The sequence below is a fragment of the Panthera tigris genome, chromosome X, assembly GCF_018350195.1.
Source record: "Panthera tigris isolate Pti1 chromosome X, P.tigris_Pti1_mat1.1, whole genome shotgun sequence".
Taxonomy (NCBI): domain Eukaryota; kingdom Metazoa; phylum Chordata; class Mammalia; order Carnivora; family Felidae; genus Panthera; species Panthera tigris.
Genome location: NC_056677.1, coordinates 66,303,221 through 66,319,576, shown reverse-complemented (window position 1 = coordinate 66,319,576; position 16,356 = coordinate 66,303,221). Strand labels below are relative to the sequence as shown.

The following is a 16,356-nucleotide window of genomic DNA, read 5'->3' as shown; positions in this document are numbered from 1 at the left end:
GCTTTAACTCCAACTCTGATAGGGTCTCATTTTCAGAAAGGACTAAGCCAAAGGGCCAGAACTCAGACTAGAATCCAGAACCAGAGTTTACAAGTCATACTAGTACTGCCTTTCTAATAAAGTTAGAAGGTAAGAATCAAAGAAAGCCATCTCTGAATTATGTTGGTTTATAGCAACATAAAAAAATTTTTTAGAGAAAAGAATCAAAGTCATAAAACTTCAATACATGGCACAAATGCTATTTTAAAATCTGCCCTTGGCTAGGCAATTTTTTCACTTTAGAGAAAGAGAGTACAAGTTGCAGGAGAGGGGCAGAGGGAAAGAGAAGGAGAATCTTAAACAGGCTCCTCTCACAGCACAGAGCATGATGCAGGGCTCAATCTCATGACCCTCAACCAACTGAGTCACCCAGGCACCCCTATGCAATTTTATTTTTATTTTAAAGAAACAACTAAAATGTATCTAAAACTGATGCTGCTAACCAACCCCCTTACTTCCCTCAGTTGCACCGAATTCATGTACAGATTATGGATGAAGACACATTTCCCTGCTTAGGCATCATATAGTCTTTTTTCCCAACATTTATTTATTGTTGAGAACAGAGAGAGAAAAGCATGATCAGGGGACGGGCAGAGAGAGAGGGAGATAAAGAATCTGAAGCAGGCTCCAGGCTCTGAGCTGTCAGCAGAGAGCCCAACACATGGCTCAAACTCACAAGCCATGAGATCATGACCTGAGCAGAAGTCAGGCGCTTAACTGACTGAGCCACTCAGGCGACCCAGGCATCATCCAGTGTTAAATGATAATTATAGATCCATAGTCACCTGAGATTTTAATGTACTATTGACCTAATGTTTGTTCAATACCTATACACTAAAAGGATGTGAAAATTATACAGTGTTTAGGAGTGGTTTCTGGAGTCAGAACAACTTGGGTTCTAATCCTAGTTCTGCCATTTGTAACTCTTTGATTTGAAGAATATACCTAATGGTTCTGGGTCTTAGGGATACTCTCAAGTGCATGAAATAGATATAATAATAGTACTTACATCCCAGTGTCATTATAAGGATTGAACTAATTAAGATTATGTATGTAAAACACTGGGCACAGTGCCTGATATATATAATGCATAAATAAATGTTAGCTTTTACTATTACTAGACTCAAATCTTGATTAGTCACATTAATGAACGAGTAATAAAATAAAAAACCTAGCAACACAGACACTGTATACTTTTATATATACAATCTTTGAATTTGTCATGATTTTTTAAAATTTATATTTAATTTTTGCCTAATGGTTCTGGCAATCTGCAAAACTTTAAACAACCTAATAAAGCCAAAATGTGAAGGACTGGGCTAGCAAATTAGCCCTTTGCTTAAAATTCTGCTCAACTGTAAATGTGTAAATGCCAGTTTTGGCTCTCTTATTAATAAAAAGTCATAATACATGAGGTGCCCCTTCTCTCTAAATATACGTTTGTTTAATCTTGGTCTGGATTGGAGGAAATAATTCAGTACTAGGTTTAAAAGGCTTCCTGGTGATGTTCGGAAGATGGCGGCATAGGAGGATGCTGGGCTCACCACGCATCCTGCTGATCACTTAGATTCCACCTACACCTGCCTAAATAACCCAGAAAAACACCAGAAGACTAGCAGAATGGAGTCTCCGGAGCCAAGCACAGACGAGAGGCCCACGGAAGAGGGTAGGAAGGGCGGAGAGGTGGTGCGCACTGCTCGGACTGGCGGGAGAGAGCCGGGGCAGAGGGGCAGCTTGTTGGCCAAGCAGAGCCCCCGAGTCTGGCTTGCAAAAGCGGAGGGGCCAGACAGAGTGTGTTCCAACAGCAAGCGGGACTTAGCATCTGGGAGGTCATAAGTTAACAGCTCTGCTCAGAAAGTGGGGAGGCTGGAGGACAAAGGGAGGGAGAGTTGCTGAGCCCTGGGATGACAGAGCTCAGTTTGGCGGGGAACAAAGGCACTCACCAGCGCCATCTCCCTCACCCATCCCCCAGCCAAAATCCCAAAGGGAACCAGTTCCTGCCAGGGAACTTGCTTGCTCCACAAAAACACCCAACGCTGTGCTTCTGCGGAGCCACCCATCTGGCAGCGGATCTGACACCCTCCCGCTGCCACCGGGCCCCTCCTGAAGTGGATCACCTAAGGAGAAGCGAGCTAAGCCTGCCCCTCCTGCCACCGTGCACCTTGCCTACCCACCCCAGCTAATACGCCAGATTCCCAGCACCACAAGCCTGGCAGTGTGCAAGTAGCCCAGATGGGCCACGCCACCCCACAGTGAATCCCGACCCTAGGAGAGGGGAAGAGAAGGCACACACCACCAGTCTGACTGTGGCCCCAGAGGTGGGCTGGAGGCAGACATCAGGTCTGACTGCGGCCCCGCCCACCAACTGCAGTTATACACCACAGCACAGGGGAAGTGCCCTACAGGTCCCCACCACTCCAGGGACTATCCAAAATGACGAAATGGAAGAATTCCCGTCAAAAGAATCTCCAGGAAATAACAACAGCTAATGAACTGACCAAAAAGGATTTAAATAAGATAACAGAAAGTGAATTTAGAAAAATAGTCATAAAATTAATCGCTGGGCTTGAAAACAGTATAGAGGACAGCAGAGAATCTCTTGCTACAGAGATCAAGGGACTAAGGAACAGTCAGGAGGAGCTGAAAAACACTGTAAACGAGATGCAAAATAAAATGGAAACGACCACGGCCCGGAATGAAGAGGCAGAGGAGAGAATAGGTGAACTAGAAGATAAAATTATGGAAAAAGAGGAAGCTGAGAAAAAGAGAGATAAAAATATCCAGGAGTATGAGGGGAAAATTAGAGAACGAAGTGATACACTAAAGAGAAATAATATACGCATAATTGGTATCCCAGAGGAGGAAGAGAGAGGGAAAGGTGGTGAAGGTGTACTTGAAGAAATAATAGATGAGAACTTCCCTGATTTGGGGAAAGAAAAAGGCATTGAAATCCAAGAGGCACAGAGAACTCCCTTCAGATGTAACTTGAATCGATCTTCTGCATGACATATCATAGTGAAACTGGCAAAATACAAGGATAAAGAGACAATTCTGAAGGCAGCAAGGGATAAACGTGCCCTAACTTATAAAGGGAGACCTATAAGACTCGTGACTGATCTCTCTTTTGAAACTTGGCAGGCCAGAAAGGACTGGCACGAGGTCTTCAATGTGTTGAACAGAAAAAATATGCAGCCGAGAATCCTTTATCCAGCAAGTCTGTCATTTAGAATAGAAGGAGAGATAAAGGTCTTCCCAAACAAACAAAAACTATAGGAATTTGTCACCACTAAACCAGCCCTACAAGAGATCCTAAGGGGGATCCTGTGAGACAAAGTACCAGACACATCACTACAAGCATAAAACATACAGACATCACAATGACTCTAAACCCATATGTTTCAATAATAACACAATGTAAATGGATTAAATGCGCCCACCAAAAGACATAGGGTATCAGAATGGATAAAAAAAACAAGACCCATCTATTTGCTGTCTACAAGAGACTCATTTTAGATCTGAGGACACCTTTAGACTGAGAGTGAGGGGATGGAAAACTATTTATCATGCTACTGGAAGCCAAAAGAAAGCTGGAGTAGCCATACTTATATCAGACAAACTAGACTTTAAATTAAAGGCTGGAACAAGAGATGAAGAAGGGCATTATATAATAATTACAGGGTCTATCCATCAGGAAGAGCTAACAATTAGAAGCGTCTATGCGCCAAATATGGGAGCCCCCAAATACATAAAACAATTACTCATAAACATAAGCAACCTCATTGATAAGAATGTGGCAATTGCAGGGGACTTTAACACTCCACTTACAGAAATGGATAGATCATCTAGACACACGGTCAATAAAGAAACAAGGGCCCTGAATGATACATTGGATTAGATGGACTTGACAGATATATTTAGAACTCTACATCCCAAAGCAACAGAATATACTTTCTTCTCGAGTGCACATGGAACATTCTCCAAGATAGATCATATACTGGGTCACAAAACAGCCCTTCATAAGTTTACAAGAATTGAAATTATACCATGCATACTTTCAGATCACAATGCTATGAAGCTTGAAATCAACCACAGGAAAAGTCTGGAAAACCTCCAAAAGCATGGAGGTTAAAGAACACCCTACTAAAGAATGAATGGGTTAACCAGGCAATTAAAGAAGAAATTAAAAAATATATGGAAACAAACGAAAATTAAAAGACAACAATCCAAACTCTTTGGGATGCAGCGAAGGCAGTCCTGAGAGGAAAATACATTGCAATCCAGGCCTATCTCAAGAAACAAGAAAAATCCCAAATACAAAATCTAACAGCACACCTAAAGGAAATAGAAGTAGAACAGCAAAGGCAGCCTAAACCCAGCAGAAGAGGAGAAATAATAAAGATCAGAGCAGAAATAAACAATATAGAATCTAAGAAAACTGTAGAGCAGATCAATGAAATCAAGAGTTGTTTTTTTGAAAAAATAAACAAAATTGACAAACCTCTAGTCAGGCTTCTCAAAAAGAAAAGGGAGATAACCCAAATAGATAAAATCATGAATGAAAATGGAATTATTACAACCAATCCCTCAGAGATACAAACAATTATCAGGGAATACTATGAAAAATTATATGTCAACAAATTGGACAACCTGGAAGAAATGGACAAATTCCTAAACACCCACACTCTTCCAAACTCAATCAGGAGGAAATAGAAAGCTTGAACAGACCCATAACCAGTGAAGTAATTGAATCAATTATCAAAAATCTCCCAACAAATAAGAGTCCAGGACCAGATGGCTTCCCAGGGGAGTTCTACCAGACATTTAAAGCAGAGATAATACCTATCCTTCTCAAGCTATTCCAAGTAATAGAAAGGGAAGGAAAACTTCCAGACTCATTCTATGAAGCCAGTATTACTTTGATTCCTAAACCAGACAGAGACCCAGTAAAAAAAGAGAACTACAGGCCAATATCACTGATGAATATGGATGCAAAAATTCTCAGTAAGATACTAGCAAATCGAATTCAACAGCATATAAAAAGAATAACTCACCATGATCAAGTGGGATTCATTCCTGGGCTGCAGGGCTGGTTCAACATTCGCAAATCAATCAACGTGATACATCACATTAATAAAAGAAAAGATAAGAACCATATGATCCTGTCGATCGATGCAGAAAAGGCCTTTGACAAAATCCAGCACCCTTTCTTAATAAAAACCCTTGAGAAAGTCGGGATAGAAGCAACATACTTAAACATCATCAAAGCCATTTATGAAAAGCCCACAGCTAATATCATCCTCAATGGACAAAACCTGAGAGCTTTTTCCCTGAGATCAGGAACACGACAGGGATGCCCACTCTCACCGCTGTTGTTTAACATAGTGCTGGAAGTTCTAGCATCAGCAATCAGACAACAAAAGGAAATCAAAGGCATCAAAATTGGCAAAGATGAAGTCAAGCTTTCACTTTTTGCAGATGACATGATACTATACATGGAAAATCCGATAGACTCTACCAAAAGTCTGCTAGAACTGATACATGAATTCAGCAAAGTTGCAGGATACAAAATCAATGTACAGAAATCAGTTGCATTCTTATACACTAACAATCAAGCAACAGAAAGACAAATGAAGAAACTGATCCCATTCACAATTGCACCAAGAAGCATAAAATACCTAGGAATAAATCTAACCAAAGATGTGAAAGATCTGTATGCTGAAAACTATAGAAAGCTTATGAAGGTAATTGAAGAAGATATAAAGAAATGGAAAAACATTCCGTGCTCATGGATTGGAAGAATAAATATTGTCAAAATGTCAATACTGCCCAAAGCTATCTACACATTCAATGCAATCCCAATCAAAATTGCACCAGCATTCTTCTCGAAACTAGAACAAGCAATCCTAAAATTCATATGGAACCACAAAAGGCCCCGAATAGCCAAAGTAATTTTGAAGAAGAAGACCAAAGCAGGAGGCATCACAATCCCAGACTTTAGCCTCTACTACAAAGCTGTCATCATCAAGACAGCATGGTATTGGCACAGAAACAGACACATAGACCAATGGAATAGAATAGAAACCCCAGAACTAGACCCACAAACATATGGCCAACTCATCTTTGACAAAGCAGGAAAGAACATCCAATGGAAAAAAGACAGTCTCTTTAACAAATGGTGCTGGGAGAACTGGACAGCAATATTCAGAAGGATGAAACTAGACCACTTTCTCACACCATTCACAAGAATAAACTCAAAATGGATAAAGGACCTGAATGTGAGACAGGAACCCATCAAAACCCTAGAGGAGAAAGCAGGAAAACATCTCTCTGACCTCAGCCGTAGCAATCTCTTACTCGACACATCCCCAAAGGCAAGGGAATTAAAAGCAAAAATGAATTACTGGGACCTTATGAAGATAAAAAGCTTCTGCACAGCAAAGGAAACAACCAACAAAACTAAAAGGCAACCAACGGAATGGGAAAAGATATTTGGAAATGACATATCGGACAAAGGGCTAGTATCCAAAATCTATGAAGAGCTCCCCAAACTCCACACCCGAAAAACAAATAACGCAGTGAAGAAATGGGCAGAAAACATGAATAGACACTTCTCTAAAAAAGACATCCAGATGGCCAACCGGCACATGAAAAGATGTTCAACGTCCCTCCTTATCAGGGAAATTCAAATCAAAACCACACTCAGATATCACCTCATGCCAGTCAGAGTGGCCAAAATGAACAAATCAGGAGACTATAGATGCTGGAGAGGATGTGGAGAAATGGGAACCCTCTTGCACTGTTGGTGGGAATGCAAATTGGTGCAGCCACTCTGGAAAACAGTGTGGAGGTTCCTCAGAAAATTAAAAATAGACCTACCCTATGACCCAGCAATAGTACTGCTAGGAATTTACCCAAGGGATACAGGAATACTGATGCATAGGGGCACTTGTACCCCAATGTTTATAGCAGCACTCTCAACCATAGCCAAATTATGGAAAGAGCCTAAATGTCCATCAACTGATGAATGGATAAAGAAATTGTGGTTTATATACACAATGGAGTACTACATGGCAATGAGAAAGAGCGAAATATGGCCCTTTGTAGCAACGTGGATGGAACTGGAGAGTGTGATGCTAAGTGAAATAAGCCATACAGAGAAAGACAGATACCATATGGTTTCACTCTTATGCGGATCCTGAGAAACTTAACAGAAACCCATGGGGGAGCGGAAGGAAAAAAAAAAGAGGTTAGAGTGGGAGAGAGCCAAAGCATAAGAGACTCTTAAAAAACTGAGAACAAACTGAGGGTTGATGGGGGGTGGGAGGGAGGGGAGGGTGGGTGATGGGTATTGAGGGCACCTTTTGGGATGAGCACTGGGTGTTGTATGGAAACCTATTTGACAATAAATTTCATATATTGAATAAAAAAATAAATAAATAAATAAATAAATAAATAAATAAATAAATAAAAGGCCTCCTGGTGGGCTATAAAGTATAACTGAAAGCAGATGATCAGATAATCACCAACAGCTTCTCACTATGTTTAATTTTATCAGTAAGAAACAAAATATAACCATGGATAATTCAATTAAAGCATAAAATATTTCTATAAAAGATATATGTTTGAGGCACCTAATTGCTCAGTCAGTTAACCATTGACTCATGACTGCAGCTCAGGTCATGACCTCACAATTCTTGAGATCAAGTCCCTCATTGGGTTTTGTGCTAACAGTACAGAGTTTGCTTGGGATTTTCTCTTCCTCTCCTTGCCCCTCCCCAGCTTGCACTCTCCCCCTCTCTCTCTCAAAAATAAATAAATAAACTTGGGGCGCCTGGGCGGCTCAGTAGGTTGAGCATCTGACTTCAGCTCAGGTCATGATCTCACAGTCTGTGAGTTCGGGCCCCGCATCAGGCTCTGTGCTGACAGCTCAGGGCTTGGAGCCTGCTTCAGATTCTGTCTCTCTCTCTCCCTCTGTCCCTCCCCTGCTCATGCTCTGTCTCTCTCTGTCAAAAATAAACATTAAACAAAAATTAAAAACATAAATAAATAAATAAACTAAAAAAAGATATATATTTGACTGTGTGATATATATTTTAGAGAAGAATTTAGAGATTAACCACAGAGAATTAGAACACTTAACCTGAGTGTATCTGAGGCATCAATTTTTTTTTTTCAGGTCAACTCAAGGGGAGCATTGACCTTACAGTTTATTGATCAAAACTCCTCCTCAGTAGAGAAATTAGTCTTTGAGCTAGAGACAAATCCACTTTATCTTTCTCTTCTACCAGATTATAAATCTAATTTTATACTAAATTTCCAAAATACATTCTTCTCTGAAACCATTTGACTTTTAAAAGCTCAAAAATCATCATCACCAATAATTGTGTTTTCCAACCCTCTTTAAGTTGGGCAAAATTATTCCAAAAACTTTGTCATTATTGTTTTGAAATTGAGGAAGTCAGTCATCAAATATAGAGCATCAGGCTGAAGGTGCTGATATTGAGTTCCTGCATTTGCCAAGTGAAAGCTATCATTTCCCACTGTTTAGAACATCCAAAAAGTATGTCAATGCGTTCATATGATGAACAGTTTCTGATTTTGTCCTTTTAAGTAGTTTATCAATACCTTTAAATAGCATTCAAGCAAATCTTGACAGTTATAACAAAGACTATAGCATACATCAAATCAATGTTCAACTTATAAATGCAGAGTCAGAACAGCAAAATACTCTGTCACCTAAAATACAATTACTTGGGAATCATATAGATGAATAGCTGTAGTTTAATTATTCCACATCTATATTATCCAAATGAAAAAAAAATACTGTGACTCATGCTTTGGTAATCACAAGCATTTGTTTTACTTAAATGTTTTTATAACTTGTATAGCAGATACTGTCCTAAAGAAAAATTATGTATATTTCATTTATTCATTAGTAATAGCTTATGTTTTAGCAGTCATAAAAAAGATCATCTTACAAATTTTATTTCATAAATAAAACCCCTAGAAATGATCTATCCTACCACAATCTTAACATTTCTACACCAAGCACACCTAGAATGTATAGAGACCAAACAATGGAGATTATTATGGGTCCAAGGAAAAGAAGTTTGAGAAAAAAAAAATAAAAACCTCTCAAACCAGTTAAAAATCTCTAAGCAATCATCACTCTAGCAATTCTGATCAAAGGCCAATATTGATTTTTGTTAAAAGTTATTGAAATTTATTTTTATAGGTCTGTGCTTATTATTTTTCCATTAAATACAAATTTATAGGGCATTACAATCTCGAGGAAAAAAAACCATGGTGTACACTTCTGTGTTACAGTGGGTCAAGACATGCACACCAGCTCTGAACAGGCAGAAACCACTAAATCACTTCCTATGAACAGACAACTTTGGAACTGCATTGCTACTAAATTGTTTCCATAAAAAGAAACAATATTAATGCCTGAATTTCCATACCTTGATCTATAAAAAACAGTTCCAAATGGGCATGTCTCTATCTCCCTGTCCTTGAGTGAATGGTCATCTACCCCATTTACTGGCATTCAGCTTTGGACATACTATCCCTCCTCCACATCAGCTCCTCTTTTTTCTAACCTCTGGGTGTGTGTGTGTGTGTGTGTGTGTGTGTGTGTGTGTACACAGACACACACATACTCAGGCAATTCTTCCACTTAAAGGGCATAGTTATTTCTGTGCCTCTCACCTCATATTCACATTTCTCTTCTCATGCCTCCTAGCTATCATGCACCAGTGGAACAATATATTTGTTGGTGGTTAAACACATGTTACTGGATTCAAACAGCTTCTATTAGATACAAATTCTGTGGCTTCTTACTTATGTGACCTTGGAAAGTTGTTTAACATTTCTGAACCTGTATTTCCTTAACCTAAAAAGAGAGATAATCATAAGACCTGAGTCATAGGACTAAAAATTGTCAAGAAAAAATTAGATAGTACTTGACACAATTAAGTGTTCCCACTACTATTATTATTATGACTTTCTAGAAATCCGTTGCAAAAATCAACATACTTACTTTCATTTCTAAATTTTTGAGAAGCAAGTGTTACTCTTCTGTATTCGGACAGAGTTAAGTAAATGTTTGAAAACTTTTCTGTTTTTTTAAATCAGGCTATGAGGGAAAAAGAGTCTTGAAATAAAAACAGAATAACTTAATATTGTTTTAGAATTATCATAGATCCTCCCCTGCCTGACAAAACATCTAATATTGGTTATTTTGTAACAACCATTAGGAAGAGTCAGAAAACCATCAGAAATTATCAGTCCAAAATCAAAAGCTTTCTTTTAAATGCTCTTCAGAGAACTACACTAAATCACTTATAAGACTATCTCACTTTGAGTAATTTTTGGGTTCCTATTATGATTTTTACCCTAAAATTTCTAAATTGTGTGTTAAAAACTATATGGTAGCAATCTTAAGGGAAAAACTTAGTATTGCCACTTGAATATTTCCCATTTATGTTATAAATGAGCTCTTCCTGAAGTACACTCACTTTATACCATTTTAGTATTATTTAAAAGTATGCATAATTTATAAAAAAATAAGAATTTATTTTGTCAATATGTATAATTTTGATAACAGGCTGAAAAGAACTATAATTACTTAAATAACAGACAAATCTAATTATGCATAAGAAAAAATTGAAACAAAACACAAATAGCATAAATATTTACTATTTGTAGAGTCTTCAACATTCTAGTCTAACAATGTACATAATAAGAGACAGCAGTTATTTTTTAAGGCCCTTAGAAACTTAAATCTTAATAAAGAGAGAGGTACAATTGTTCTTACTTTGATAGAAATTCTGAATGGAGTTTCTTTTTGAATATACTTTTGGAGGAGGGGTAGAAGAACAAGAAAGCAAAGAATAAATAGCAGTACTGTAACTGCATATCACCCAAAAGGAAACTAACTTCCTGATCTGTTCAATCTAATCAGGAATTTAACCAAAGTTATTAAGCTGGTCTTTCAAATTTTACAATTGTTATACTGGACTTGAGACTCTGAGCAACTCAAATGTTACTCTGAAATATCAGAATATATATGGATAATAATGAGGCAAGAAGCTCATAAAATAAAGTTCAAAGGCAATATAAAAAGTTCTCTTTATGTTTTCAACCTAAACTTGCCCAAAAAATGTAAAGTTAAGTATTCTACCTGAAAACTGTCTGAACATACCCACACACGGTGACCAGAGAAGATAAAGTTCAAAGTTCAAGGTTCCTGTGATTTCACATAAGCTTCAGTTTAATTTTTTTTTTAGTGTTTATTTATTTTTGAGAGAGAGAGAGAGAGAAACAGTGCTAGCAGGGGAGGGGCAGAGAGAGGGAAACACAGAATCCAAAGCAGGCCCCAGGCTCTGAGAGGTCAGCACAGAGCCCCATGCGGGGCTTGAACCCACGAATCGTGAGATCATGAACTGAGCCAAAGTGGGACACTCAACCCACTGAGCCACCCAGGCACCCCCAGAACCTTCAGTTTTATCCCAAACCCACTTAGGGGGTAAATAAACAAAACAAAAATAAACAATAACAGTGAAAACATGGAATAGCTGCTGCTCTAAAGCTCAGAAGAGGGATGCAGTTCCTACATCCTACATCCTGAACTCACACATAAGAAATGTGCTACTTACTGTTAGCTTTTCCCTTGAGTTGTGAAAAACAGGCACTTTCATTTATCATGGATATACACTCAGCTTTCACCCCAGTTTACCCTATTGCTCCCCACAGCTGCTGATATATTATTCTAAATTAAAAGCACATGAATCCAGTGGGGACCTGTCCTATCATTTTAAGAAGCAGCAACTGGAGGGGTGCCTGGGTGGCTCAGTGGGTCCTACTTCAACTCAGGTCATGATCTCAAGGTTCCTGGGTTCGAGCCCCATGTCTGGCTCTTTGCTGGTAGCTCAGAGCCTGGAGACTGCTTCAGATTCTGTGTCTCCCTCTCTGTCTGCCCCTCAGCTGCTCACGTTCTGTCTCTCTCTCTCTCTCTCAAAATAAGTAAATAAATAAATAAATAAATAAATAAATAAACATTAAAAAAAAAGCAAGTGGAGTCTGCCTCTACACAAGAAGCCACTTATTTTTTAGTTCCATTTTTAGTTCTCAATATAGTTGACGCAGTTAGAAATATTACAAGTAAAATCTTTTGAAAAAACAAAAAAGAAAAAAATCAAAATAAGGGGCAATATGGAAGGAAAAAACAGGCCCCTTGTCACGTTAAAGTTAAAAAAAACCCACAACTTTGCATCATTGTTCCCAAAATCCCCTCCCATTCTGCCTAGTTCTAACACTTTTTAGGCTGAATTTAAACACCCTCTCCCACACATTGGCAATATAACTCTCTGATTAAAGGGGTCTCACTTCAAAAATAATCACAATGCCTAAATAGGCCTCCACTCAATTATCTTCAGTTAGCAAGTTCTGCATCCTTACAGAACTGCACTCCTGCCCTTGATCTCAGTACCTAGAAGCACAAATGGCAAATTTCCCACTCCAGAAACTCACCAGTGTGTGATTTTACTTGCCTTCTTCCCCTAACCTTAAAGACCCTAAGCCACCATCTCCCATCTACCAAAACTCAGTAGCCTTCTTTTTCCTTCAAAGAAGAAATGTGGTTCTAACATAAGGCAAACAAAGCTAAACCCCATGGAAAAATGAAATCGATGCAACAAAGAGAAGAAACAGAAGAAGGGGAGGAGGGGTGGAAGATGTGTGTGTCTTCTGAAAAAACAGCCGCCAGAGGAACTTCAATTTAAGGGTTCTGGGGCAGAAGGAGACTGGTATGTAGGAAAACAAAGTGGTCTCCCCACCCTCCTTACCGCCGTAGAACCAGAGGAAGATGCAATATACACACGGATCACCATCCTGGGAACGATGGCCGGCCGCTGTTGTTTGGGTCCTGCAAAGGGCTAGAGAGCAGCTGCCTCAAAGGCTGGAATCCAGCTAGAGGTGGAACAGAGGTTGGAAGAGAAGGGTGGGGGAAGTTAGAAAGGGAAATTGCCAGAGACCCGCCTCCTCCCTTGACTGCTTTCACTGAGCTAAGAACACTGCAGTCTCAGCCCCAAAGCCCGGAAAACACAGGCTCATTTGCATCATTTCTATTTTTTTTTATTAGGGAATCTCGAATAACACCGCGAGATCTGTTGAAACATTTACTTTTTACTATTCTCTCCCCGAGAAGAGGTAGAGGAGAAAGAAAAAAACAAAAGAAAGGGTTGAATTAAATTATATTAAAATGAAGGACATTTTCCCACAGAAACTAAAAGTTCTGTGCATAACTTCCTGGTCAGAAATGTATGCAAATAAGACAGACCTTTCTTGAAATAAGAGGCTCTATGTTGAATACAGACACTGGTAAGAAAGCCCATGCCTTCCAAGCCTTGTGCATTTTAAGACTCCTATTATGTAGTGATTATCTAATGTTAGTTGGTAGCAGAAATTAGGCACTGAAGAAGTAACCAATGACACAGAAGGTTTAAGAAGTTTCAGGTTTCTCTAAGCCCAGAAACGGCAGGACTAGTTTTCTTTCTGTTTCGTTTTTTGTTATGATAGGGAATCCTGTCTCTGTGAAAATTCACAGGAGGCCTGACTGGCAAACTCAATAATGGAGGAAGAAATTGCAAACAATAACAAAATTGAAAATACAGTGTAAGAAAGTGAATGACTTTTTGCTTTGTTTTGTTTTTTTTTTAACTGACTGAAGAAAGGGAGTTTGAATCGTATGTTGCAGAGATGTTTAAATGATGAACAGAGAAAATAAACGGTTATTTATAACTCTAGGGAAATGAATAAACAATTGATAATGTCTAGAGAGGGACCCTGTACTTCAGAGTGTAATTTCATTATCCCAGATTATGTCATATGAACAGAAATAAGAAACTTGCAAGATGAATAAGAGTAAGGTGAGGTAGTCACTTATCTGTCCTACTTCTTTCCTTTTCCTTTGCAGTTTTTCCTCCCTCTCCATTCTAGTGGTGTAATCACCTTTGTCTAGGTTCATTCATTGTAATACCTTCCTAACTGTTCCCTATTCACAGGTTCTCCCTTCTTCAATCTATGTGATCCATACAACAACCTTGAAGGGTGGATATTATAACAATTTTACAGATGAAGAAACTGAGACTCAGGAAAATAAGTAATTTTCCCAATGTCATATAGCTGGTAAATTCCAGAGTCAGTACTAGACCTTAAGTCAACCAACTTCAAAGGCCACCCTCTTGCCCATCCTGTATCACATTGACCAGAATAAGGAAAGTACTCAATAATAGTTAGCTATCTTTCCTTCTAAAATATTACTTTCATACAGGGCACCTGGGTGGCTCAGTTGGTTGAGTGTCCGACTTCGGCTCAGGTCGTGATCTCACAGTTCGAGCCCCACGTCAGGCTCTGCGCTGACAGTTCAGAGCCTGAAGCCTACTTCAGATTCTGTGTCTGCCTGTCTCTCTGCCCCACCCCTGCTCATGCTCTGACTCTCTCTCTCTCTCTCTCTCTCAAAAATAAACACTAAAAAATTTAAAATATTACTTTCATATATCACTAAACATAGCTCTCCATAGACTATCAAATCAAACCTAAATTCTGTTTCTAAGGAGCTCCTTCCATAATCTGGCCCTACACTAGCCATAGTCTTATCCCTTCCTCCTCCAAACTAACTTCCCTACATAATCATTGTTGACTCCCCATTGAAATCACCATATTTATTCTCATTTTCATGCATTTTCTGTTTTTCTCTCATTCTTCACTTTTCCCCCACACCCTTTTACTCTTTTCTGTCCTCCTCATGTGTCTAACTCCTTCTCTAGATACAACTCAAAATCATTATACAAATGATCAGACAGAAATAAGTCAGGGTGATAAGCCACTTTCATTGTTGTCTAATTCAGGGTGACTGTTATTGTGCTTCCCAGTCCACAGGATAGGAAAATCTTCATTCAAGTTTTGATTTGGCAAAATGTACACAATTTTTCATATACATATATCGCCCAGACTCCTGTCTCTTAGTGGTCAACATGTATTCTATTTGGACATTTTGACCCATAGTCTCTTTTGAATTGAAAAAATAAAAAGAAAGAAAGAAAAACTCTTGTACTTATTCTATATACTCATAAAATAAATTTACATCTGCAGAGAACTGGATGGCAGAATGAATAATGAGTTCAGTTTATCTGAAACTCTCAGGAATGGGAAGATGGAATTCCTGGTATTCCTGGTATTCCTGGTATTTAATGAATTTTAAATCCAGATATATTAATCTAAGTGAAAATTTCACCAATAAACAAAATCTGTTGTCCCTTATTAACAATACTTGGGATACATGAGGGGACCGGCTTTACCAATATTTTTATCCTAGAAATTAACATTATAGATTATATTAGACTTACACCTTACTATATTCAACAATCCCTGGAATGTATATTCTAGAATAGACATTTTTGCTTCATTTTAATCTTATATAAAGTAGTTCCCCAAATCATTTCAATATAATTGTATTGGAAAGACTATGGCCTGATTAAAGTAAGATAGATCAAAGAATTTTCAAACAGTATTTGTGACTTATTGCCATAAGATATCATTTATTTATTTATTTATTTATTTATTTATTTATTTATATTTGTAAAATATAATTTATTGTCAAATTAGCTTACATACAACACCCAGTGCTCATCCCAACAAGTGCCCTCCTCAATGCCAATCACCCATTTTCCCTCTTTCCACCCCCGTCCACCCTCAGTTTGTTCTCTGTATTTAAGTGTCTCTTGAGGTTTGCCTCCCTCCCTCTCTGTTTGTAACTATTTTTACCCTTCCCTTCCCCCATGGTCTTTTGTTAGGCTTCTCAAGATCCACATATGAGTGAAAACACATGATATCTGTCCTTCTGACTGACTTATTTCACTCAGCATATGTGTACAATGGAATACTACTTGGTAATGAGAATTAAATCATGCCATTTGCAGCAACATGGATGGAACTGGAAATCTACCGATTTATTAACCAAATGTTAGTATTTTTCAAAATTTATAAAATAAGTTCATGCTGTGTTCAGAAAATTTAGCAAATATTGGAAAGAAAGAAAGTATCTGGAGATAACCATCTTTAATACATTGATGCAAGCCCTTCTAAGTCTAGTCAGGGATAGATGAGAGTGGGTGTGAAGGGTTGAGAGAAGTGGCAAGAAGGAAGAGAGTAAACACATTTTAAAAATTATCGTAGGATACATACTATTTTGTAAATTACTGTTTTTCACTTACAAAGTATTTGAAAAATTATCCCATGTCAGGAAATATTATT

At 38.3% G+C, this 16,356-nt stretch overlaps 1 protein-coding gene across 1 annotated transcript in view; it reads right to left on the bottom strand.

Annotated features, from left to right (window-relative positions):
- The window catches only part of SH3BGRL (SH3 domain binding glutamate rich protein like), a 103,707-nt gene extending 90,576 nt beyond the window's left edge, over nucleotides 1-13,131 (bottom strand). The window contains exon 1 of the mRNA XM_007087561.3: nucleotides 12,888-13,131. Within this exon, the coding sequence (XP_007087623.1) occupies nucleotides 12,888-12,932 (45 nt within the window). The 5' untranslated portion in view covers nucleotides 12,933-13,131. The remainder of the gene's footprint in view (nucleotides 1-12,887) is intronic.
- Between the last annotated feature and the right edge of the window lie 3,225 nt (nucleotides 13,132-16,356).